Raw genomic sequence first — 22,229 nt, 5'->3', positions numbered from 1 at the left:
TCCTTCATTTTAGGGTGTAGTGTCTCCTCCCTGATAGAAGTGGTATGATTTGACATCTGGGGGACATTTGAATATATTTATATTCAAAGGAAACTTCCAGCTTCACTATAAAAGTACAGGCAAAAGCTCCAGTGCAAAGGCAAAAGCTCCAGTGCAAAGGCAAAATGCATATCTTTTCAGTGGACAAAGTCACAACCTAGTTAGAGACCATCCTGCAAATGGCAGACAAGAGTATGCAACATGGGTGTTCATCAGGGAGCTTGTTGTTAAGGATACAAATACTTTAAGTGGGAGGGGATACACCAATATGCATGGAAATAGTGAACACAATAAACACAGACACGTAAAAGATGGTGTTGGGATGTAATTGTATGGACGGAGAAAGAGAGACATGGATTCAGATTGAATATATGTAGATTTATTGCTATAGAAAGAAATGAATATATCAACTGTAAACCTTTACAATACTGGTAGATACATTTATATTGAACATGAAAATAACATTGTTCTCTCATTATCAAAAATGTCTTCCCAAGATAAAAATCAAAAGGACAATTAGTTTTGTCCTAGAGAAAGAAATAGTCCCCATTCAATACAATGTACTAAAACAGAACAGATCATAACCTAAACTCTCCCTTTTTACCCTGACAATAATACATCATGTAAGTAAGTGCTAGACATTGATAAAGTACAAGAAGTCTGACATGACGGCTTAGATGACTACACTGGTGCACCACTATTTTGTCAATTATTTTGACACTGTTTAAGAAAGATGTACCATACAAACAACCTGAGCTACAAACATATACATGTACATGATTCAGTGTTGGCTGCTTCCAAACACAAGCCACATATCTTTCATGATTTGACCCAGGAATGTCTTCACTTCGACTATGAAAATACTTTCTGGTACAAGTAAATGCATCCCTTAGCAGATGGAGCCAGTTCCTTCCAAATAGTTGCATCCTGAAGTGTCTTCACATCTCCTAGTGACAGCATCTTAATGGAAGTAGATTCATCAGCCTCTTTATGATCCCCTTTGCTATAAAGTTGGATGATCTCAGATGAAGTCAAATTACACCTGAAATAAGACAGACCTGTTGATTACCTTGGTCAAATTGTTGAGGTGTTACATTGGAAAATCCTCTCTACAATTTCATGAATTCCATTTGCACACATTCAGTGTTCCACTTAGAAAAACAAGCTTACTTAATTCTATCTGGCTAAAATTGTAGGCCTAATTCCTGACCTAAACTATCTTAGTAGGAAGTAGAGTTGACATGGTGTTTTCCTGTACTATCCTTCACTTTCAGGGAGATGTTTTTATGAAAGACACCAAATTGGAGAGGGGTTTTAAGCTAGACGGAAATCAGAAAGGCTATAATATGTAACGAACTGACAACATGAAGAATAGTCAAGCTGTTATAGCTTGAGACTTGATAGTTAAGACAATACAGCTTGAGACTAAATAGGTCAAAAGCCTAGCCATTATGGCTTGAGACTTAGTAAGCCATTATCATGTGATCTTTAGTTGTAGCAGATGTAGATGTTCCCAACCTACCGGACCATGAACTCCATGCTTGGTCTTCCAGCACTCTGTGTGTTCCTTGCTATCCCCATGATGGACGGATCCGACAGTTTCTCAATAGGAATGTTGACTTCATCTCTGATTTCCCTAAGCACAGAGTCGAATATTTCATCCACCACAGCAGAGGGATTCAAGCTCTCAGGTTCAATATCACAAGCTGCTCGCTTGCCAACAAGCATCTGAAAAAGGCCTGCAACCATTGTAATCTAAATTACACAACGTGTAGGTTAAAGAATTCTATCATCTTATATCTCCAAGAAGAAGAAAACTTTGCACTTTTGAAATTGAGGTGTATGGATTCTGAATTTAATACTGATATCTGTGAGTGTTACTTTTAATTCGGGAACGCTAAAAAATCTGTAAAAGTTAAATGTTTGCTTTTGGCAAATGGTATAAGCAAGAATTAAATAAAAATAGGTAACAATTGCTATGTAGGACCACTGTTATATGATATAAGGAGGAATAAAGAATTGCTTAGACATAGACAAGATATTTTTGGTCAGTCAAAAAAATCAGTGTTGTAACTCAGTCAATGCAGTGGGTGCTGAGCATACCTCAGGTTCAGCATGACCTCCTGGGACATCCCAAAGACCAGATGCCTCAGCAAGGTCCAGACTCCTCCGTAGCAGTATCACATAACTGTCAGCAGTAACCACAAGAGAGCCAACGCCCAAAGCATCCGACATAAAGCTTTGAGAATTGTTGTGAAGTTCAACACCTTGTTTCAGCAATACTTTTGCGTTAGGTCCCCAGTTCGTACCAAGATAGTCTTTGTAACAGGTGATTCCTAAATTCAAGGTAACTGCCTCTTTTGAATGCAATACACTATGTAATCTGAACTTGGTCCCATTGAAAAGTCTAGGATTGGCTTGGATTCTTTCTTGCCAGTACATTTGCACTACTTTTTCCATGTCAGATGTCAACAGTATCCTGTTGAACTCTTTGGACGTTTCGACAGAGGTATTATTTCGTGAAATTGGCTTTGAATGGGGAGTGAAGATCATTATTTCAATGTCAGGATCCATTATGCAATGTTAGGTTTCGTATAAATAGAAATAGATTGAAGAACAATACCATAAATTGGCAATAAATGGGCAAAAAGTGACACCAAAACTGGTGAAAATACATGGTCTGCTACAAAAATAAACAGGAAGTGACGTATCAGGAAGCCCGAAAACACAATGGACTGTGGGTAATTTTTATGCGCACGCATTGGGGACCATGACAACGATGATAACAATTTGTACAGGAAAGCATTGCATTTGTTGCTGTTCAGTCAAACACTCAAAAAGTCTCATTTTCCTATCCCGAATTTCTTTCTAAACACGCAAAAATGGATTCCCGTAGCCTTCATTTAGCTGTAGATTATGTTGGCACAAGTGGTATTGTTCTGAACCCTGAGCAAAAGGCGGCTTTACAGAATTCTTTGGTGATTCTAAAAAGTGAAAACAAGTTTGAGAGAGTCTTTTTCTGGGGGAAAATTTTGGGCATCAAAGATGAGTACTTTGTTGCCCAAGGTGTAGGAAAAGATGAAATGGCAGAGAGAAAAACTTTCTACAGGTTAGTATAGTATTGACATTTTAGTGAATGAACTCCAGCGAATGGGTATCATAAAGAAACATTACATTATAAAGTGTTTTGGTTGATACACTTTTGGATTCTGATCTCATCCTTTTTGATATGTTCTCACCTTAGTTTTAGGTTTGACCCCATGTTTCTGTTTCTTTTTATTCAACAGCAAGGATGGTGTCCGCTGGGGTCTTCTCCCACCAGCCACAGAGGCAATGAAGGAGCAAGCAAGATTAGTCAAAGGTCGATTCACTGGTGACCCATCATTTGAGTATGAACACACAGAGATCAAGAAGATTCCTGGAGAAGGTGATGAGATTGTGGAGGAGGAGGAAACGGTAGGTAGTTTCCACTGAATGATGAGGAGCATCTCATTGTCCAGTTTCCAGTGCCAGGGTTGGAGACAGATTCAGAATCAAAGTGCCTTCTTCAGATATTTTGACTGACAAACAAAAATTGTGTAAAATAACTCAATTAAAGTCATTTATTTACAAAGGGAAAAGCACTTGCAAAGGAGAAAAGCATTTGTTTCTTGACATGAGAACTGATTGCAAAGCCAGGATTCTTGTTGGGCAATACATCTTTATGTTTACCTGGCCTAATATTGTTAATGAACATCCACATACGGACGACGATGCCACACAACTTCCTCTATACTCATATTGACATTGTTAGTATCAACATATATTTTGCATCATTCTGCAGCAGTATAGCTTCAGAGAATCTTGGAGTGCTAAAATTGAGTTTGTTACTCTTTTAGATAACAGTGAAAGAAGAAGACAGACTAGCTGCCATGATAGCTGAGATTATGGAAGATGTATACATTGTGCCCAGAGCAGCTTACACCAAAACTCCAGTTGGGGAAATTTTTAACAACAGAAGTTTTGAAGGTAAGATAAAATGTCCAGAATACCATTATGCAACTTGCAAGACCTCAGAGAGTAACTGCACTCATGATAAGGACACTCCTGCTGTCATGTAGGACTACAAGAAACCAAATTTACTTTGTTAAAGGACCTCTATTGTTTGCAGTTGCCAAATGCAACATAGAATCTAACCAAACTAAAAACAAAGACAATGATCTTTCTGAACAGGAAACTCAACAAAATCCAGGTTACATTTAAAGACCAAATTGTGGCAAACTTTAAAGCATAATCTAAAATTCTTAACTCTCTTTCAGGTTTAAATGTTGCCGATGCTGCAAAGTTCTCTTCTTATTTCCATTTCCGTGAACCGATCAACCTGCCACAAAAGTCACTGCTGCAGAGAGCTGACCTTGACAAAGCCATTGACTTCATGGACCCCGTAGAGGAGGATGTACCAAAAGGTGTATATCTGCTATCTTGAAATTGTTTCACCTGAAGACATGTAGTTGAACTCATCTTGGGCAGGGTGGACTTTAACTGTCAATGGATTGTGGGGAGCGAGTTAAAGTTGCTGCAACAGCCTTTGGGCAGGGAAAGGTTATCTGTAGGTGCATAGCCATTGCAGTTCAATAATCATTTCTAACCATAACATGATTTCATTTTTCAGGATCGTGGAGTCTACAATTTGAGAGAGGCAGTGGACTGGTGACACTTAGGAGTCTGTTGTGGCAAGGGTACATCTTCTACCATGTGCCAGGAACCAGAGAATTTGGCTCCATCTACGTAGGCTATGGAGAGAAGAATAAAGATCTGCCGTTTATGTTATAGACAAAAGACTGATAAACAATAAGAATTGACATTGGTATGGAAATATTTGAAAAGCAGATGTCAAAATAAAAAGTGACATTTTTTATGAAATCATCTCTAAATTAAAATTGTGGTGAAAATTCTTATTTCTTGCTCTAAGTATCAACAAGACCAAGTAAGGAGAAGCGCAAGGGAAATATCTTTGTTTTGCTTGTGGATTACATGCCTCATCCAAGGTAAGCATTGGATGATGCAGTGCCAGTAAAACTCATCTGTAGTTAGCTGCCCAAGTGCACCATCCACACAGTCCATCTGAGATTTATAACTTAGGAAGGAGTTAGTATTGACAAAATCTAGCAAAAATTACTGCAGAGGCCAGTAAACTAGGGTATTTCGTTTCAACTGCAGTTCTGAGTCTGCTGGGATCTGCTGTGAAACGCTGATCTTGTTCTACTACGCTGCTGTCTTTGTGTAACATCCAACTGTCGGGAAATGAATCCAATTGTTTACAGATTATGTTTTCTTCATGACACCGAAAATCGAAAATCTTTTTTGATTGCAGAAATATTTAATTTTATCCATTGTGTGTATATAAACTTGTATTTTCTTCTCCATTGAGGACAGAGGAAAGTACAGGTATTTTAAAAAAGAATGCAATTGACTTATTTATACTGTAACTTCATTATTTTGTACATAAAATCCTACTAAATAATATGTTAATTTGATTTCATCATTTCTGATTTGAATGTTGCCTGATGGGACATTTTACTGGTGTCTCGCCAATTAAGAGTCCTCCTTAGTTATTCTAGAAGAGTTTCCTCAGCAAACCATCTGGCAATGACAACTTGGAGGCCCAAATACAAGAGGCTTCAGGGCTGGTCAATTGGACTGGAGACAACTCAAATAGGAGAGGCTACAGGGGTGGTCAATTGGACTGGAGACAACTCAAATAGGAGAGGCTCCAGGGCTGGTCAATTGGACTGGAGACAACTCAAATACGAGAGGCTCCAGGGCTGGTCAATTGGACTGGAGACAACTCAAATAGGAGAGGCTACAGGGGTGGTCAATTGGACTGGAGACAACTCGAATACAAGGGCTCCAGGGCTGGTCAATTGGACTGGAGACAACTCAAATACGAGAGGCTCCAGGGCTGGTCAATTGGACTGGAGACAACTCGAATACAAGGGCTCCAGGGCTGGTCAATTGGACTGGAGACAACTCAAATAGGAGAGGCTCCAGGGCTGGTCAATTGGACTGGAGACAACTCGAATACAAGGGCTCCAGGGCTGGTCAATTGGACTGGAGACAACTCAAATACGAGAGGCTCCAGGGCTGGTCAATTGGACTGGAGACAACTCGAATACAAGGGCTCCAGGGCTGGTCAATTGGACTGGAGACAACTCGAATACAAGGGCTCCAGGGCTGGTCAATTGGACTGGAGACAACTCGAATACAAGGGCTCCAGGGCTGGTCAATTGGACTGGAGACAACTCAAATACGAGAGGCTCCAGGGCTGGTCAATTGGACTGGAGACAACTCGAATACAAGGGCTCCAGGGCTGGTCAATTGGACTGGAGACAACTCGAATACAAGGGCTCCAGGGCTGGTCAATTGGACTGGAGACAACTCAAATACGAGAGGCTCCAGGGGTGGTCAATTGGACAGGAGACAACTCAAATAGGAGAGGCTCCAGGCCTGGTCAATTGAACAATGAGACAACTCAAACATGAGATGCTCCAGGGGTGGTCCATCACAATTTGACTTGAAGACAACTCAAATATAAGAGGCGCAAGGTGTGGTAAATTGGACCAGGAGACAACTCAAACAGGTGTTGGCACAGGCTCTATACATTGTAACTGGAATACAAAAGCATAACTAATTTTCTCTCATTACAACTTTATTTTTCCATCACAGTATATACATTATACACATCAATCTTGGTAGACTGGAATCCTTTGTGGTCTTCTTTTCTTGTAAAACACCTTATACTTCCTATCAAGGTAAGGTCTTGGTGTCCATTTTGGGTTGGCAAGTGGTGGTGTTGGGTAGTTTGACATGAGACCTGAAACAGTTAATATACCAGATAATTACATGTAGTCAGTCTGAGTTGTCTTCAGTGGGATTGGAATTAATACTAGTTTAAATTATTATGGTTTTACCTCCGTGGGAACACCGGAAGTAATAAGAAACAGCTTGGCTACACAGGTCAGTGTGAAGTGCATATCATTAACCCTGGCACCTTGACCTGTAAGGAGCACACCAGCTTTTCCAGCAGTAAACAAATTCACAAACAGACCCTTGGTTAAACACAGCTTATGAGAATAAAGTAAGACTCACCAGCTCTTTTTGATCTTTCGACTAAAAACTCCACTTTGCCATGTTGCTTGCGACACAGTCCAGTTATCTCCCGTGGAAGCACTTCTCCACTTGGATCCAAAAACTGGCTGAGGATAAGAACATCCTGAAAGAGAAGCCAAGACAGGTTAGTGATCCGTTTCCCTGGCCGTCAATGGAGTCACCAGGTCGATAAACACAACTGGCGCCCATAATTGTAGAGGCACAAATTGTAAGTGAATGACCCTAAAAAGATCAATCATGAAGAATAGTCAAATTGTATATCATTGCTACTTGTCACATAGTTACCTCCCTTGACTTACCGTGTAATCTACATTGAGGTTGAGACGACACAGTGGACAGGCTCCTTGGTGTTCTTCACTTTTTAAGTGTGGTGCTACATAATCAGATCTAGGAGAGCCAACATATCTTCCTTCAACCTATGAGATGGATTGATGGGTGAATGGAAAAAACACATTATTAGCTGAGTTGAGTGAGATAGGCTTTACTTGGGATGAGGCAGCCAAAGGCAGAGAAAGACCGAAAGTTCCATGAAGGATGCCAAGTAAGAAAGCAAAGACAAACAATCACATAATTAATGAACAAAAAATACTGAAATTGGCAATGACTTCTACTTTATATTAAGGAATAATCAATTACATCATATGTGCATGGAACCATTTTTAGTGTTACACAACAATACTTACCACTGTGACACCACTTTGTTCTTTCTTTACAACTGAAATCAACATGGAAATACCTCACTTGTTGGGACAATTAGAATGGATCAAGAAAAGTTGTTATGAAACCAGGAATGTTAATTGTTTTCTAAACTTATTTTTAACTTTTCACATTCAGGACAAGCTCAAGAGCATGCACTACCACGTACCACTACCACGTACCACTACCACAGTCAGTGACAGTGGCAGTGCTAGCCTGGCAGTGGCAAATCTACAGCATGCCATGGCACTGTGCACGTACGTATATGAAGTAGTGTGTTCCATGTGTGTAATCTACTGTACTGTCATGTACATGTCCACAGTACTATACTGTAAAGTGTAACTGTGCTAGTGTGTGTCCATCTTATCCCATGACTATCCATGTGAATTTGTGATGTCTCTCAGTGATAAAAAAGACATTCATTCCTACTCACTTTCTTTCAAATTGCAGCGATTAGATGTGCTAAAGGAGACCTTATTAGAAAGGTTAGAACTTGTACATTTTACTAAACCGAGTTTGCCATCAAAATTATGTAGTTTAGCCACATTTTCAATGACTTTTATTGCACCCGAAAAACGGGTAAATTTCAGCAATGATACCACCATTTTGAATTGTCGTGAAAGGTAAACTCTGGCTTCCATCCATTCACCACCCCGGCTGTTGCTCGTTATTGCGCCGAAGACAAAATCAGTTTTGCGCAATTTTAAGAATAAACAGTTAAGGTTTCGATGGCTACCATTTTCAGTTGATTTGATACAGTTACAAACACAGGCTTTATTAAACGTATTCATTTTTGGCCCCCGGAAGGTCAGTGGCGATGTCAGAAAGTGGAAATTAGACTCCTATTCAGTCTATTTCGTCATCCTGGTTGTCCTTCCTCTATCAGTTTATCCCTTGAGGAACGAGGGCCGGTCGGCGGAAAAAATTTTCCCCCACAGGTTTACTATTAGAAACTTTTGAACCAATCAAATTCGACCCGTTTATCTCATCGAAGAAGATCAAAAGATTGGTCACACTTCTCTCACCTATCAGAAAGGTGTCAGTCATCAAACAGTTCACAGAGAACAACGGGTGGCATCATATCAACATGCACATATCTAGTTCTGCTCCTGGGACCAGCATCCTTGACAGTACATTTAGAATGACTCAAGTCATGGAAATAGCTTTAGAAATAACTTTATCTTGGACCATCACACTTGTTCCCCCGAAGTGGTGTCTCACTGCTTGAAGAGATTTGGGTCCTATTTTCCCTAAACAGCTTCGCTTCCTTGGGTTGCTGCTCTTTGGGTTCTGCGACTCTTTACACTGAGCTAGGAAATTCTTCCTGGCCCACTCTGGTCCCCAAAGTTGCTTTTAGGCTGCTTGTACTGTTGTAGGGGGATTTCTGCGCAGGCATCATGCTGGAGCATTTTAACCCCCCCCCCCTCAATAAGACCTTCCGAGACGCTTTAAAGGAACACAATATACAACATTGGTTCTAGTTCTTCGATTTGCCGCTGGGGTTCCGCCGTTCGATGTCAGCTTATCGGCCGCTTCGGAAGGAATGAAAGTGCTACGGCATTCTCCAAGCGTCGTCAATGGTGATCATCAATGTCAAGCTCACTCGAACTACATATAACAAGAAGGCTTTTTAATCCATGTTACAAGCAGCGCAATATACACACTGGACGGTCAAACCGTTGCAGAGGGACCACGTGAGAAGGCGGGTGTATGACAGACGGACCAAAGACAGGAGAGGCTAGATCGTCAACGATCCGAGTCGATGTTATGGCGGGAAATCAAGAAGCACGTGTAGTATTTAGTCACATGACTCCTATGTCATTGGCGGATAAAACGCCACCGACATTGCGTGAGTTGTCGAGGTCGAAGATCCCCAATCGTGTATGATTTATTATTGACTGTTGAGAATATGATAAGAAGCTACGAGATAGAAACCACCACCAAGTATCGATGTTGAGAAAAAATTTTCAAGAACAAATATTTTTTTAATTTGATTTTTTTCTGCTCAAAATGAAGAGACATCATCATTTTTAGACTTTGAATTTTTTTCCAGAATTTTGAACTTATGAATAAATTCGACTCTGAAAGATGGAAATGGTATTCTTAGGTGCAGTTCTCACTGGTATTTATTGTTCAACGAAACCTTTGCACTGATTATTGCCAACTTCTCAGCATAGGGACACATCAGCATCGTTCTCACTGATTCAATGGATTTGTGTGGACAACTGGTTTTGGAGTTAATGTTCCTTGCAGTTCTTGTAATCGGGGGTTTTCTGGTCGACCCGATGATGGGCGCAAGTTCATCCAATAGTCTCGACCAACCCTGCAAGAGTAACGAATTTTGTTTAAACTGAAAACAAAGGATCCTGCGGCAGCTCAGCTCGCGTAACACTGCATGGTCAAAATCAATATTAGAGATCAGTACAGTGTAATACTACAATGGTGGCTAGCAGGGTAATTATCCTCCTGGCCAGGTATACAAGACGAGAGTAGGCCTATAGGCCTTTTCTGATCGCATAAAATAAGGACCTCCTCTCTCCCACCTACTAGTATCTACTCCAGGTTTGACCCCGGTAGTAGACTTTATATTGTTACTTTTGTCATGTATCCTTTGTATGTCTTATGTACTTTCAATCAAAATCATTGTATTTCTATTGTACCATGTGTACCTTTGCCCTCCGGGCCTTTTGATTAATAAACTAAACTAAACTAAACTAAACTAAACTATAGTCGCTAAAATCTGTTACGTTCCTGCTAATGTTTTATCCTACATGTAATCTATGATCGAATTCCTACATGTAATCTATGATAGCAGACACCCTTTGACCCCGAGATATTTAAAGATAGTCGACCGGAAAGAAATTGAATAATTCTTGCTAGTTTGTATGTATTAGTATGATTGCTCGATGTCCATTGTTTTCTCTTGGACTTCAAATGAAAATGTATTTCGCATTCTGAATAACTCCCTGAGGTATTCCTTCCGTGTTCTCGCCACATACAGTTGGTGTAAAACAAAGTCAGAGTCGAAAACTTGAGCGTGCAGATGCCTGTCTGTGGCAACGAAGATAATCATTTGCCTAATCGTGTTATATCAAACGAAAATTACGTCCAACATACTTTTTTTTAGTGGAGTCCATGTCTTTCAGTGAAGGACTGTCGTTTAGGTTCACACAAAACGCCGCACACTTCTCAGCACCAGGGGCCTCGAACCCTCGCTCAACTTTTAACTAAAGAGTGACAAAAAGAAATAATAGGTGACCCAGACCAATGTAACTTTTAATCAAATCGGGAAAGATGGCCTTTTATGATCATGACAGGTGTTCAGTGCGCGATTAACACCAACTATTAACTCTCCGCAAATCAATCAATCATACAATGCCTTGCATATTTTTCTCAGAGACGTACATGTATAGGATATTTGGAATATCCTGATCCCTATCAAATTGCTCGTCCTCATTTATACCAAGTGAAATCTTGGCGAGAAATAATTCACGATTTGCAGCATGAAAGTGCCAACAATTGACTTTAACATTCGTGCCTACCTCATCAGACATTTCCCGGATGTGGTAAGGTTCGAATCCGCAACACCCTCCAATATAACGCACACCCAGATCATACGCTTCTCTTGCGAACTTCCTTGCCTCATGTCGTGTCAGGAGACGGGACTCCAAAGCTAGAGAAAGAATAGTTAGACTTTATATTCTCAGGTTGCAGGAACTTCTACAACTACAAGTACTCTTATATTTGATCAGAGATAAAGCTGACGTGGACGGATTATACGTTCGTTTTCGAAACCTCCACATAATCCTCAGAAAGGCAAACGAAAGGGAACTTGTATGGAGAAGGAGGAGGCTCTAGCGGGATTTGGCTGAGTATCGTTGGTATCTCATGGACCAGTCTCGTGATGAATTCAAGAGTGTCTCACTCTATCAGCATAATATCCGTGAACTGACAGTTTTCATTGCATTGCCACACGGTGCTCATTGGCAGAATTTCAGGTTCCGGGCCCAGGAACCAACGTACCGTAATGGTGGTAGATAAAACTGCTATAATCTAGCTTACCTGTTGGGAATTCTGGCAATGCAAAATAACCTTCGTATGTATTCTCCACCTCAGGTACCATGTGCCCCAGGGGCTGCACCATCAGGATAGGCTTCAATCCCTCCTTGTCCAGAGCATCTTTCATCCTCGCTATCACCTTTAAACAGGTATCTGGGTCAAATTGACAATTGATTCCGACAATATCTGCTCCTGCCTTTGCCATCCGTATGGCGCAGTCTTCCACGGACACACCAGCCCAGTCACCCAGGGGCCCAATCCTCATAGTGACAGCAACAGGTTTGTTGGTCGCCTTCAGGACCTCCATGGCCCATTCTATCTCCTCCACATATGGAAAGAACTGGATAAGAATAAGTGATATGAGAGAATACTAAGGTCTTTTCGAGCATTTATACTTCATTTGTATGAATTCTTGTTTCGCTGAAGGCAGTTTTCCCACTCTATATTGCGGACAGCCATGTGACTGCCCACTGGTGTCCTTTATAGAGAGTTGCATGCCCTTTATCTGCATATGTTGAATCATGGAGTTCATAAATCTGTCACTATAGAGAACATTCTCCCATGGCAAGCAGACGAGTTGAGACTCTGATACATTCAAAGGTTTTAGTTTTCGGAAATGACTTGCTTATGTCATATATAGGCACTCGGCCGGAAGTTGCAGGCCAATCTTGGAGAAACAAATGGTCATGACGAACATCATCCTGGCATGACCAGTGGTTTTCAATATACTCCGCATGTCGATATTTTTTGTATGACGAGGAGTGAAAAAAAGGTCAGACCTCAGGATGGACGGACATTCGCTTACCTCTGCCAGGAGAAAATCACAATGATTGTCCACGTAAATATTGACTTGCTGTTTAAACTCTTCCTGAACTGCCGCCTTCCCCTTTCCATCAGTGTAAGTGCCTGTTGGTGATACTCCTCCGCAGACGAATGCGTTGCCTGGTCGGGCAATCTCGGCTGCTAGGTCGCAGGCACGCTTATTGATTAGTTTTGTCTGAAGAAAGAAATGAATTTGTTTTTGCCTGGGAAGAAATTAAATTGAAATTTTTTTCCCGGTGTGGAAGTTTGAATTGTCCTAGGATAGATGTCCTGGGGAAAAGTATTCTAGTATGCTTTTTAATCTCTAAGCTATTGACGGTCATGGTTTCTATTAATATCGGAATACAACAGGACGGACACTTGTTTCAGGATGACTTATTCTTCTTCTGCGTTCGGAATTTTTGAGACGCATGCAGTCAGTCCGCTGTCGGTAACGAAGTCGGCAGTACCAACAAGTATAATAGGGCGCGCTTACGAATTTCTGTTGATACCTACGTCATAATCTTTTCCCGCGATCGATAGTCGACTCTCACTGGCGAAGAAAGTGAACGTTTGGATGATGTCAGCACCGGCGTTCAGATACTCCCGATGGAGCTGGAGAACTGAAATATTGCCAACAGAATGAGGCTCCGGGTAACAATATCTCGCAGCACGTCGTCGTGCATGGCACTTGTGCCAATCCATCAAACCTGTCATGGTTCGATGTAATCATTCTGGTATGAACCAATATTAACAACAATATCTCAAGGAGGAAACTGGAAGTCCGTAACACCCGTGGTCTTCTTTTATGCTTACATATGTTATCAGCTTGTTACGGACTTGTTTCCTCTAAACCAATGTCCTTTTCATTTGTCAGGCGGCACAATATAACAAGGTTCGCGCAAAAATTGTTGCTCCCAAACCAGATAATGATATGAGTAACCAGAAAAAGAACATTTTTAGTTCGTATCTAATTCTGTAGGCGGCAGCATTGAATGGAGCAGGGTTTGGTCACCCTAGGAGGCAGTAGAAGAACAAAAATAACTCGTAGAGTTTGTATAAGATGCCCATGCTTCTATAACTTCGTGAATAGCCACAACGTATTCTTTATTGAACCGGAAGTCGAGAAAACGGAAGCACGTGACTGTATGGTGTTACTTACCTGCTTCAGGGTGTTCAATTACAACCTCTGGTGTCCACGGTCCTATCTTAACGAACCCTCTCTTCTCAAGAACAAACACGTAACTGCCATCACTGATGATTGGACGCTCCTTCAGTACTTCAAGGATGTTTCTGTAAGCGATTGAGGCGTTCATGTTGGGACTGTTAGTGTTATTAAAACAGTTGAAGTATACATGTGGACGTGGTGACTAGGGTATAAAGCGCCGTTCAAACGAGCGATTTTTAGTTGCTAGGACCTGCGACGGATCCATGACAACATGACATCACTACATTTCAACCAATCGCCCGTCATGTTGCCATGGCTGCTCTCTTGCTGGTCGCTGCGACTAACTGTTCCTGCGATGCTTCGTATTGGAGAAAGCCGAGGATAATGATGATCACACAACATCGGTGCAGCAATGTGACATGAAATCTGTTATTTCTGAACACTTCAGCCAACACTTATTGAAAGTGCTCATTCGAACTGTTTGAAATATCGAGAGGCGGAGTATATTGAAAATCACTGGTTATATCAGGATGAACTAATGTAACTAGGCCTATGTGTCGTACGGTGATAACATACCGACCGACTTACCGGCTTTTTCAATATACATGTACATGCTTCCCGAAATTGGTGGCTTACCGGCTTTTTCAATATACATGTACATGCTTCCCGAAATTGGTGGCTTGCATTGGAACTAACTTTTTCCCCCTTGTCCGTCATTAAAGGCATTCAAGTGTGTTGGTCAACCATGACCATCTCCTTTGTCCCTCCACCAAAAGGCCCAGTTTCCCCTTATGACATTACTATTTCGGACACTCAGCGCCCCATTTCTGGAAAGGTGTATACTCCACCTCTCTGCCATCCCTAGGTGGTACCGGCGTATCTGGCAAAGGGCCTATTTGTATACGACATATAGAAGTACTCAGGATTTCAAGACTTTGACAATACCAACCTTGATTGAGTTCCCATTCTTCTTGATGTTCCCGAAATGAGCCCGTTCAATCCCTAGACTAGTTTTTTTCCTCCTCACACCTCTCCGACTGATATCGGAAATTATAGTGGCCAGTGACCTGCAAGGTGAGTGACCTTTGAGTGACCCGTGACCTTTATCATGCCAGTGGTATTATGATTATGTTTTGCACGCGAACATCACATACAGTTCAAGTAAAACTGCAAAGTTATATACAGGCTAACATTATGTTTGAATTGAGTTGAAAATTGTAATAACGATAGCCTATGTACATATTGATAGGCCTATAAATGTTGAGCCATTGGTCAGCCAACCAGCCGGCCAGTAGTTTCAGGCTGGGTCGCAGGGGCAGACCCAGGAATTCTGTGTGTCTTGATATGTGTGTGTGTGGCGGTGGTGGAGGGGGGGGGGGGGGGGGTTAGGCACCTGCCAGATGAGTCGTTACTCTCGTGGCAGGGTAAGGTTGGATCATTGCCCGTATAGTCCACATATCAACGCGTAATATACAACAGATAGCCATCGGAGATTGATTTATGTTCAGCAATTTATTATGAATATAATAATACATGCTTATATTATACATATTTACACTATGAACACAGGCCATTTGTACAGGCGCCCTTCACTCTTTAGGAGTCTACCTTGAACCGGCTAATTGGCGTCTATACAGAGTATCTAAAATAAAGCCCGACCAGTTTCATCTTACCGTACAAAAAGTTTAATTGTTGTTATAGAATGAACTTCGTGAGAACTCATTAACGGGGCAACAAGATGGATTATCTCTCTTTTTGTTGGTAAGGATATTGGAGCTTTGCGAATACTCGATGTCACATGTTTTAAAAAAAAATGTTGTTTGGACACCAATTAAGAGTTCGAAGACCATAATTGTATCAAATGTCTTTAGAATTCGTCACTGGATATTCTTATGTCTCTCCTCACAACAACCCTATGGCGCCTTTTCCCGTAAACGCGTTTGTTCCAAGCATACTCGTACTTATTTCTCACAAAGTCTCTCACTTCGTCGACATGCGCAAGCCTGTTTCCCTCAATTTTCACGTTGGCTGGAACATTAGCTCGCCTGACGTAAAGGTCACATCCACTATCGATGACATCGTCGATTTGTGAGTGCAAATGTACGTGTCTGAATAAGTAAGAGTCGATATGACACACCTTTCGAAATCCATCAGTCAATCGAAAGTAAACAGCGTTTACTTTCTGAGATCCAGGTAACTTAACACCAACTTCGTAAAATGCTGGTTTGCGAGTTTCGCCTCTGAAAAGTCCAATTCTTCGATATCCAACAGCTCCAAACCTTCTGGGAATCCAGTTCTTGGCCGTGCGGTTGGTGGGTTTCTTCTTGGTCATGAGGCGTTGCCATCTTGACCAGTCCAATGAGGTGAACGGATGCTTTCCCAACCTTTCCCTGTACTTTAGAGAAGCAGTCTTACTGGGCTTCTTGACGCTGGGCAACTTTGTGGGCGACATTACCTTCCGAAGAGAACGTGGCTTTGGTACCTTTGACCGCTGTAAAGACAAAACCGGATCATGAAGAAAACTCGTAGCCTTGAGTGTATGTGCTAAACGAAAAAATGCAGTTACATCGCGTGCACTTCGCGACAGCTTTCTTCGAAATTCAGAAGGGTTGGCTCATTTGTTTCATGCGGCCACGGTTATCAGTCACAGATGAGTTTATATGGGTGGCATTCTTCAAACCAAGATTGATCAATTCTGAGTGTGTGATATCATCGACTGATCATGGTCAAGTTAGCGACCGTACCTTCGTAGATGTGAGTTTCGCCTTCAGAGCAGGACCGATGGTAGTGGGTGTCGCAGTTGAAGACGAATAAGAATCCGATGTATCAGTAGGTGCGGCTGATCTTGAACCATCAGTATCATAACCCTCATCAGCATCTGAATGTCTCAGAGTTTTCAACATGGCATCCATCTCATGCGTGACTGCGGCACCACGGGAACGAACCTCGTGTTCATAGGCCTGGAAAGAGCGCCGACGGAGAAGATGAGTCGGTTGTATGTGATGTAGAAAAACCATTCATTATACATGGCATTGGTATTGTTATAGCAACTCGACTGCAATGGATTTATTCATAGGCTCTCGTCTCAAAGCTATACTTTGGTTAAAACATAGGACGGGTGGGGGGGGGGGGGGCATGTCCTATGCAATAAATTTGAGTACCCACAATACACTTTCTGGACTTGACTATGTTCTCTTTTTCTTCGGCTGTGAAGAATGTAAAATTGCCCCTTACCTTGAAGAATTCGGCTCCATGTTCCCTATAGCAGATGGCCATCATCATATCAAATATGTTGTTCCAGTCTTTCAATTGGAGGTACTTTCCGTCGGTCTTCGTAGCGAGCGACATGTAGAAATCTTCACAGGAACTGTTTCCGCAGTCGACACCATAGATATGAACCTAAAAAGCAATGATGGCAACATCAGTCTCTGCCGGCGTTGTTTTTAGAAATGGAGGGAAAGGCAAACATATATTTTTGCAATGGATCTGTAAAACACCATGAGTGGCCTATTATGTAAGCTTATTATTATAGTCTTGGTGTCATATACTCTTACATTTTAATAAAAATATTGTGATAGCAAAAAAGGGTTGCCAGAGCCCGCTGTGTCGCCGGAGGCTGGAAACTACAGCAAGCCCTCATTACAATACAATTGCTAAGCAATAACTATGATAACAAATGATAATGTATTAATGAATTAACGTACCTGGTCTTTGGCAAGCATGTTGACTTCCTTCCTCCAATCCAAGTGTAGAGTGTTTTGGGTATATTTCGGTCCATGTGGGTTTGCATCTCCAATCATGACAAGCGACCTCTGCGTCCCAGGGCTCCAGGAGAGTTTGGTCCGCACTTCGTACAGAACCAGCTCATAGCACTCATCAGCATCCCCACCACCAGTCGATTGGACGTTATTGACAAAGTCAACAAGCTTCGTGACGTCATTCGTGAAGTCGACGTATTTTGTGACGTAGGTTGTTCTTTCGTCGCAGTAGTCTCCGTGAGCGAATACCGCCATCCGGAGGCCGGGGATGTCCTTTTGCAGACGATTTATCATATCTGTTAGATTCTTTCTGACTTCAACAAGGCAGCTTGACATTGATCCTGTTGTATCGAATGAGAAGACGATCTCCATTGGTCCACCGGGTCCAGCGGGAAACGCGGCTGAAGTTGGGGCGTCGCCCCCGAATCGAACACGCTTGGATATACCTGGTAATTCATCGGTCGTGGAAGCTTTCCTCTTCGTAGCAGGCATGATTCAGCTCAGTCACTAAAAACAAGAAGAACACTTCATGTCTGATTTGCAAAAAAATGGGCTCAAGTTGCTCATCCGAGACAAATGCAGTAATTACTAGTATGTATGATATAGGGTTTTTTTCACTACCGCGGGATCTTTGACAATCGTTATCTTATCCGAGGTTGATTGATGTTGAAAAAACTCATTCGGCACATTTCCTTGCGTCTCCCCCCCCCCCCCCGGCCTTTTCTTATTATTCTGCCACTGGAGTAGTTTTGATAAATTAAGAGCAAAGAGGCAGTCCAACACAATGTTGTTACCGTTTTTACAAAACCACACAGCATTTACCTCTCAAGTTTCTATAGAAATCAGCGACGATTATTTTATCAACGTTATTCAGTTAGTTTGCCGTGTGCTTCGCATGTGTGATCAGCTGAACGATTCAATTGATTCTGCTTGAAACGTCCGCGGCTCTGAGTTTATATACGCCAGCAAATCAATAGCAGACGACAACACGCTCGGGCAAGCCCTCATTGATCGGGATTCCCCTGCTAAGAAATGACGTCAGAGATCTGTCTGGACTTGTTTCAGGCAACCTTCCAATGCAAATCCAACGTACGAATCATATTGCTATCAAATTGGATATGAAATTTACAGATCAATTTGTGGAAACGAGGTTGATATATGGCCTCGTCACGAGATATTGGCGGTGAGCCATGTGACGTCAATGCTGACATACTTGGGCTACATTCTCTACACTAGCATTGTACCCGTGGCGTAGGCAGGTTCAAATGGGCTATACCTTGAATAGATTGAATTGCAATGAAAATCTAATGCAATATCAAAGGAGCTATATCGAAGAGACAAATTAAACCAACCATTCGTCCACAGACTCGGACCCTGTGGCGTGCTGTATGCGTGCATATAAAAGTATATCAATTGGTCTGATAGAGATGATGAGGCAATGTGAATATGCCTCGTTCCTTAGTCAGCAATATGCTCCTTTTTATACGGAGAAGAAGGAGAACCCAGATAGGCCTTCATGTCAGCTTCCAATGGCTCGAACCAATTGCACTATCAGTATCACTACATGTACTATAACTTTAAAATGCGTGCCCCTCCTACATGTAGCATGATCTCGGGCAAGGCACTTAGTCGACAGGCAAGCTAGAAGTTCAGCACCGTGAGCAGGTCCTTGATTAGGCCATGCCAAGTTCAGAGTGCCTCTTCAGATACATCAAGTATTGAAAGCTGTGGTGAGCACATAAACAGACCATGGTAACCTTCATTTGAAAATCCCTTCATAATCAAGTGCTAGCACTGGCTAACACAGCACCCATACACAATAGACCACCAATTTGACCCCAAGTCCTTACTGCGGGAAAACCCAAGTCCACCCACCAAAAGTACCAAAAATACATTTTTGTTTACATTTGAACTGCATAACTAAACAGCAATGACTTGGCTTCTGTGAGTGGTAAGGAGAATTGACAGTGTCCGATTAAAAATCCCTCATTACTGCTCCGCATAAGGAAATTTCCGAAAAATAAACATAACGTTGCATCAGGATAACATATCACCTGCCAACGTGCAAAATTTCGAGACGAAACACTAGCCCCAAATGGCACTTTATCGAGCCGCCTTATAGTATTATGATATAGATTCTCAATATTCGAATACATTCGACATTTCTCATTGTGGACACGCACGCATAAATGAAATATACATGACGACATATACCCGATTCGGTATGTCCGCTCTATCAGACTAACACACGTTCAATGAACTTCCATTAGGGAGTTTTCGCAAATCCCCCGGCCCGGGTAGAAACGCCAACGCGATCGCTTGATCCAGGTGGTTGAACAATGATAGAATTGGCGTTCGCGTTGGCGTTTCCACCCCGTGGTTTCGCGCTCGGGGGATTTGCGAAAACTCCCTATTACGGCATCACTTCACCTGGACCGCACTTAGTGTCGCCACACGACCGTGAACACGGCGCGATGGCGTATCTGGGGATAGCCTAATGTCAGCCTATTTAATAGGCTGCAACACACCTCAGACAGCGATGAAATCCGTTCTTCGTTATGTGTTCATTCTACAGACAGGGGCGAATATCAACATGGCCAATATTTCTAGGAGTGTTCGTGTGATCTAAATGAGTATTGACAGGTGGGCTCAGGCTAACTTATCATCCCCAGTATAAAATTTGTCATCGGTATTTTACCTTTCGTCATTTCCATGAAAAATACCCCAATTTGTCTAATAGCTTTGGGACATTTTATCCAATAACTGAAATTAACGCAACACTTCATTGTGTCACTTATTACCCCCCCCCCCCCCGCGCACTTATCCCCATGGCCAGTTTATCAAAAGTGCTTTCATAATGGGCGTTTCACACGGTACCAAACCTTGACCATCGCTCATTACGTCATGATTGACGTAACTCTGGTAATGACATATGTATACCCAGACAAGATCACACACGGCGGACCATTGTGGATCTAGATCGGTTTGTTCCGGTGTAAACTACGGACCTATAATTGTGCAGAGGTACATGTATCATTTTTGACTTTCAACTTCCTCTGCGGTATCGCAAATTAACTGATGTCAGACAGAAGTCAAACACTACATTTTTGTCACTTGATCAATGTCCACGCCTAGTGATAGATGAAATATGACAGCATTTGAGTGGTTATTAAACATCAGTATTTTACAGCAATATCAAAAGTAAATATAACTCGAGTATGTATACAGCGCAAACCAGCAAACCAAAATGCAGATCGAAAACGTCAGCCGCAAGCTTTGCCCAAGGCGTGGAAAGAACTGGAAAAATATAGCTTCAATATTCCAGCTTAAATCTAGAGATATCACCACTGGACTTCAAAGTGGATACGTCCATGGAAACATCATATCGTTATTTCAGCCCAAGGGGCAAAATGTTTGAGGAAAGGTCAATCCGGGAATTCGAAACACCAGTCGAAACATTAGAACTGTCACAACCAATCCACGGCCCAACCAATGAAAAAAAAGAAAATGTGGACAACGATGCTACTTTGACCTCTGAAGAAACTTTGCCAAATATATGTATCAAGAAACCCACAACAGAATATTCAAAGCCGGAAGTGTCTTTCGATAGCATTGTTGACTTGATTGAGAAAGAGACACCAGGAGCAGAGGTAGAAATATCAGGTAACTACAAATCGAAGTTCTTGCAGATTCTGTATGAAGACGACTTCCAATCGTTGAGATGGATACACGAAAACCTCTCCAGCGAACACCAGGTATCGTTTTATAAGTTGATTCTGCAAGGCGAAGACGTGAAGCCATCTGCAAAAGACTCTGAATTCGCTTCGGCGTCCCTCATACAGACCAGCTTCAAACTGGGACCTACTTTAGCTGCCTTCTTTGGTTCCAAAGATATTGTCAGGTTTTACTATGAGCATTTTTCTTTTGAGCTGCTGGATATGGTGGAAAACGGCCAGAATCTGATTCATGCATTAGTCCTTGGTTGTTATATGAAACAACAACCAAAAGAAGTCTACATTGAGATAATCACCAACATATTCGCTTTCTATAAGGATTGTGAACAAAGGAGGACTCTTCTGTACTTCGAGAACAGTGAAGGATTACGACCGCTGGAGGTGGCGTCGAAACTTAAACAGTACAAACTGGTGAAAGAAATTCTAGAAACAGAACACGTGTACAAGGTCAGAGTCCAGGAATATGGACCGCATTTACACATAACGTACAACATTTCGGAATATTACACTATTGGAACTCGGAAGGATAAGTCCCCTCTGCACGATATGGTCGAAATCCGTGAGGGCAGTCTGGCCGCCTTACGAGACAGCGGACTTCTCCAAGAACCGCTTATTCGGTCCTTCATGCGGTACATCGTTTGTGAGAATCTCTTGGTTGTTTTGTTCTGGGTGGCTTTCCGATGTACCCTGGTTGCCGTTGCAATGACACAATCTGCCATGTCAGGCAAATTATTCCTGGACATGAACTACATCGTACTTACGAGCGACGCCAACAAGTCTGAAGTGGGGTATTTGAGAGACAACAATATCTCTGCTGCGGCGGAT

At 42.0% G+C, this 22,229-nt stretch overlaps 5 protein-coding genes across 5 annotated transcripts; 1 reads left to right on the top strand and 4 right to left on the bottom strand.

Annotated features, from left to right (window-relative positions):
* Positions 1–433: 433 nt before the first annotated feature.
* LOC135485185 (uridine diphosphate glucose pyrophosphatase NUDT22-like) lies at positions 434–2,724 on the bottom strand. Its single transcript, XM_064766986.1, has 3 exons — positions 2,143–2,724; positions 1,562–1,767; positions 434–1,081 (listed from the first exon to the last, which is right to left on the bottom strand). Exons 1-3 carry the CDS (start codon positions 2,611–2,613, stop codon positions 892–894), a joined length of 867 nt encoding a protein of 288 aa, XP_064623056.1. The 5' UTR covers positions 2,614–2,724; the 3' UTR covers positions 434–891.
* A 101-nt stretch (positions 2,725–2,825) lies between these two features.
* LOC135485184 (radial spoke head protein 9 homolog) lies at positions 2,826–5,542 on the top strand. The gene is made up of 5 exons (XM_064766984.1): positions 2,826–3,148; positions 3,327–3,495; positions 3,918–4,047; positions 4,338–4,484; positions 4,691–5,542. The coding sequence occupies exons 1-5, from the start codon at positions 2,922–2,924 to the stop codon at positions 4,849–4,851; spliced, it is 834 nt and encodes a 277-aa protein (XP_064623054.1). The 5' UTR covers positions 2,826–2,921; the 3' UTR covers positions 4,852–5,542.
* A 1,177-nt stretch (positions 5,543–6,719) lies between these two features.
* LOC135485183 (large ribosomal subunit protein mL66-like) lies at positions 6,720–8,489 on the bottom strand. The gene is made up of 5 exons (XM_064766983.1): positions 8,318–8,489; positions 7,872–7,903; positions 7,488–7,604; positions 7,168–7,291; positions 6,720–6,892 (listed from the first exon to the last, which is right to left on the bottom strand). Exons 1-5 carry the CDS (start codon positions 8,487–8,489, stop codon positions 6,762–6,764), a joined length of 576 nt encoding a protein of 191 aa, XP_064623053.1. The 3' UTR covers positions 6,720–6,761.
* A 1,450-nt stretch (positions 8,490–9,939) lies between these two features.
* LOC135485181 (betaine--homocysteine S-methyltransferase 1-like) lies at positions 9,940–15,022 on the bottom strand. Its single transcript, XM_064766981.1, has 8 exons — positions 14,862–15,022; positions 13,907–14,037; positions 13,261–13,367; positions 12,749–12,940; positions 11,947–12,283; positions 11,427–11,557; positions 11,002–11,111; positions 9,940–10,207 (listed from the first exon to the last, which is right to left on the bottom strand). The coding sequence occupies exons 1-8, from the start codon at positions 14,876–14,878 to the stop codon at positions 10,081–10,083; spliced, it is 1,152 nt and encodes a 383-aa protein (XP_064623051.1). The 5' UTR covers positions 14,879–15,022; the 3' UTR covers positions 9,940–10,080.
* A 383-nt stretch (positions 15,023–15,405) lies between these two features.
* LOC135485180 (uncharacterized) lies at positions 15,406–18,591 on the bottom strand. Its single transcript, XM_064766980.1, has 5 exons — positions 18,493–18,591; positions 17,617–18,177; positions 17,147–17,311; positions 16,657–16,872; positions 15,406–16,403 (listed from the first exon to the last, which is right to left on the bottom strand). Exons 2-5 carry the CDS (start codon positions 18,160–18,162, stop codon positions 15,780–15,782), a joined length of 1,551 nt encoding a protein of 516 aa, XP_064623050.1. The 5' UTR covers positions 18,163–18,177; positions 18,493–18,591; the 3' UTR covers positions 15,406–15,779.
* Between the last annotated feature and the right edge of the window lie 3,638 nt (positions 18,592–22,229).

This window comes from Lineus longissimus, chromosome 3 (genome assembly GCF_910592395.1).
Source record: "Lineus longissimus chromosome 3, tnLinLong1.2, whole genome shotgun sequence".
NCBI classification, from domain to species: Eukaryota; Metazoa; Nemertea; class Pilidiophora; order Heteronemertea; family Lineidae; genus Lineus; species Lineus longissimus.
This window is presented reverse-complemented; position numbering and strand designations above follow the sequence as displayed.

Coding starts and splice junctions, on each gene's coding strand:
- LOC135485185 (XM_064766986.1), bottom strand. CDS start 2,613: ATGGATCCTGACATTGAAATAATGATCTTCACTCCCCATTCAAAGCCA. Junction 1,768..2,142: donor GAGGTCATGCTGAACCTGAG/GTATGCTCAGCA, acceptor GGCCTTTTTCAG/ATGCTTGTTGGCAAGCGAGC. Junction 1,082..1,561: donor AGCATGGAGTTCATGGTCCG/GTAGGTTGGGAA, acceptor GTCTTATTTCAG/GTGTAATTTGACTTCATCTG.
- LOC135485184 (XM_064766984.1), top strand. CDS start 2,922: ATGGATTCCCGTAGCCTTCATTTAGCTGTAGATTATGTTGGCACAAGT. Junction 3,496..3,917: donor TTGTGGAGGAGGAGGAAACG/GTAGGTAGTTTC, acceptor TTACTCTTTTAG/ATAACAGTGAAAGAAGAAGA. Junction 4,048..4,337: donor TAACAACAGAAGTTTTGAAG/GTAAGATAAAAT, acceptor ACTCTCTTTCAG/GTTTAAATGTTGCCGATGCT.
- LOC135485183 (XM_064766983.1), bottom strand. CDS start 8,489: ATGGTGGTATCATTGCTGAAATTTACCCGTTTTTCGGGTGCAATAAAA. Junction 7,904..8,317: donor TCGCTGCAATTTGAAAGAAA/GTGAGTAGGAAT, acceptor TGTTGATTTCAG/TTGTAAAGAAAGAACAAAGT. Junction 6,893..7,167: donor CGAAAGATCAAAAAGAGCTG/GTGAGTCTTACT, acceptor TAACTGTTTCAG/GTCTCATGTCAAACTACCCA.
- LOC135485181 (XM_064766981.1), bottom strand. Junction 12,941..13,260: donor TCGCGGGAAAAGATTATGAC/GTAGGTATCAAC, acceptor TTCTTTCTTCAG/ACAAAACTAATCAATAAGCG. Junction 11,112..11,426: donor TCCGGGAAATGTCTGATGAG/GTAGGCACGAAT, acceptor GTCACTCTTTAG/TTAAAAGTTGAGCGAGGGTT.
- LOC135485180 (XM_064766980.1), bottom strand. CDS start 18,162: ATGCCTGCTACGAAGAGGAAAGCTTCCACGACCGATGAATTACCAGGT. Junction 17,312..17,616: donor ACATGCTTGCCAAAGACCAG/GTACGTTAATTC, acceptor ATTGCTTTTTAG/GTTCATATCTATGGTGTCGA. Junction 16,873..17,146: donor ATGGAGCCGAATTCTTCAAG/GTAAGGGGCAAT, acceptor CGCTCTTTCCAG/GCCTATGAACACGAGGTTCG.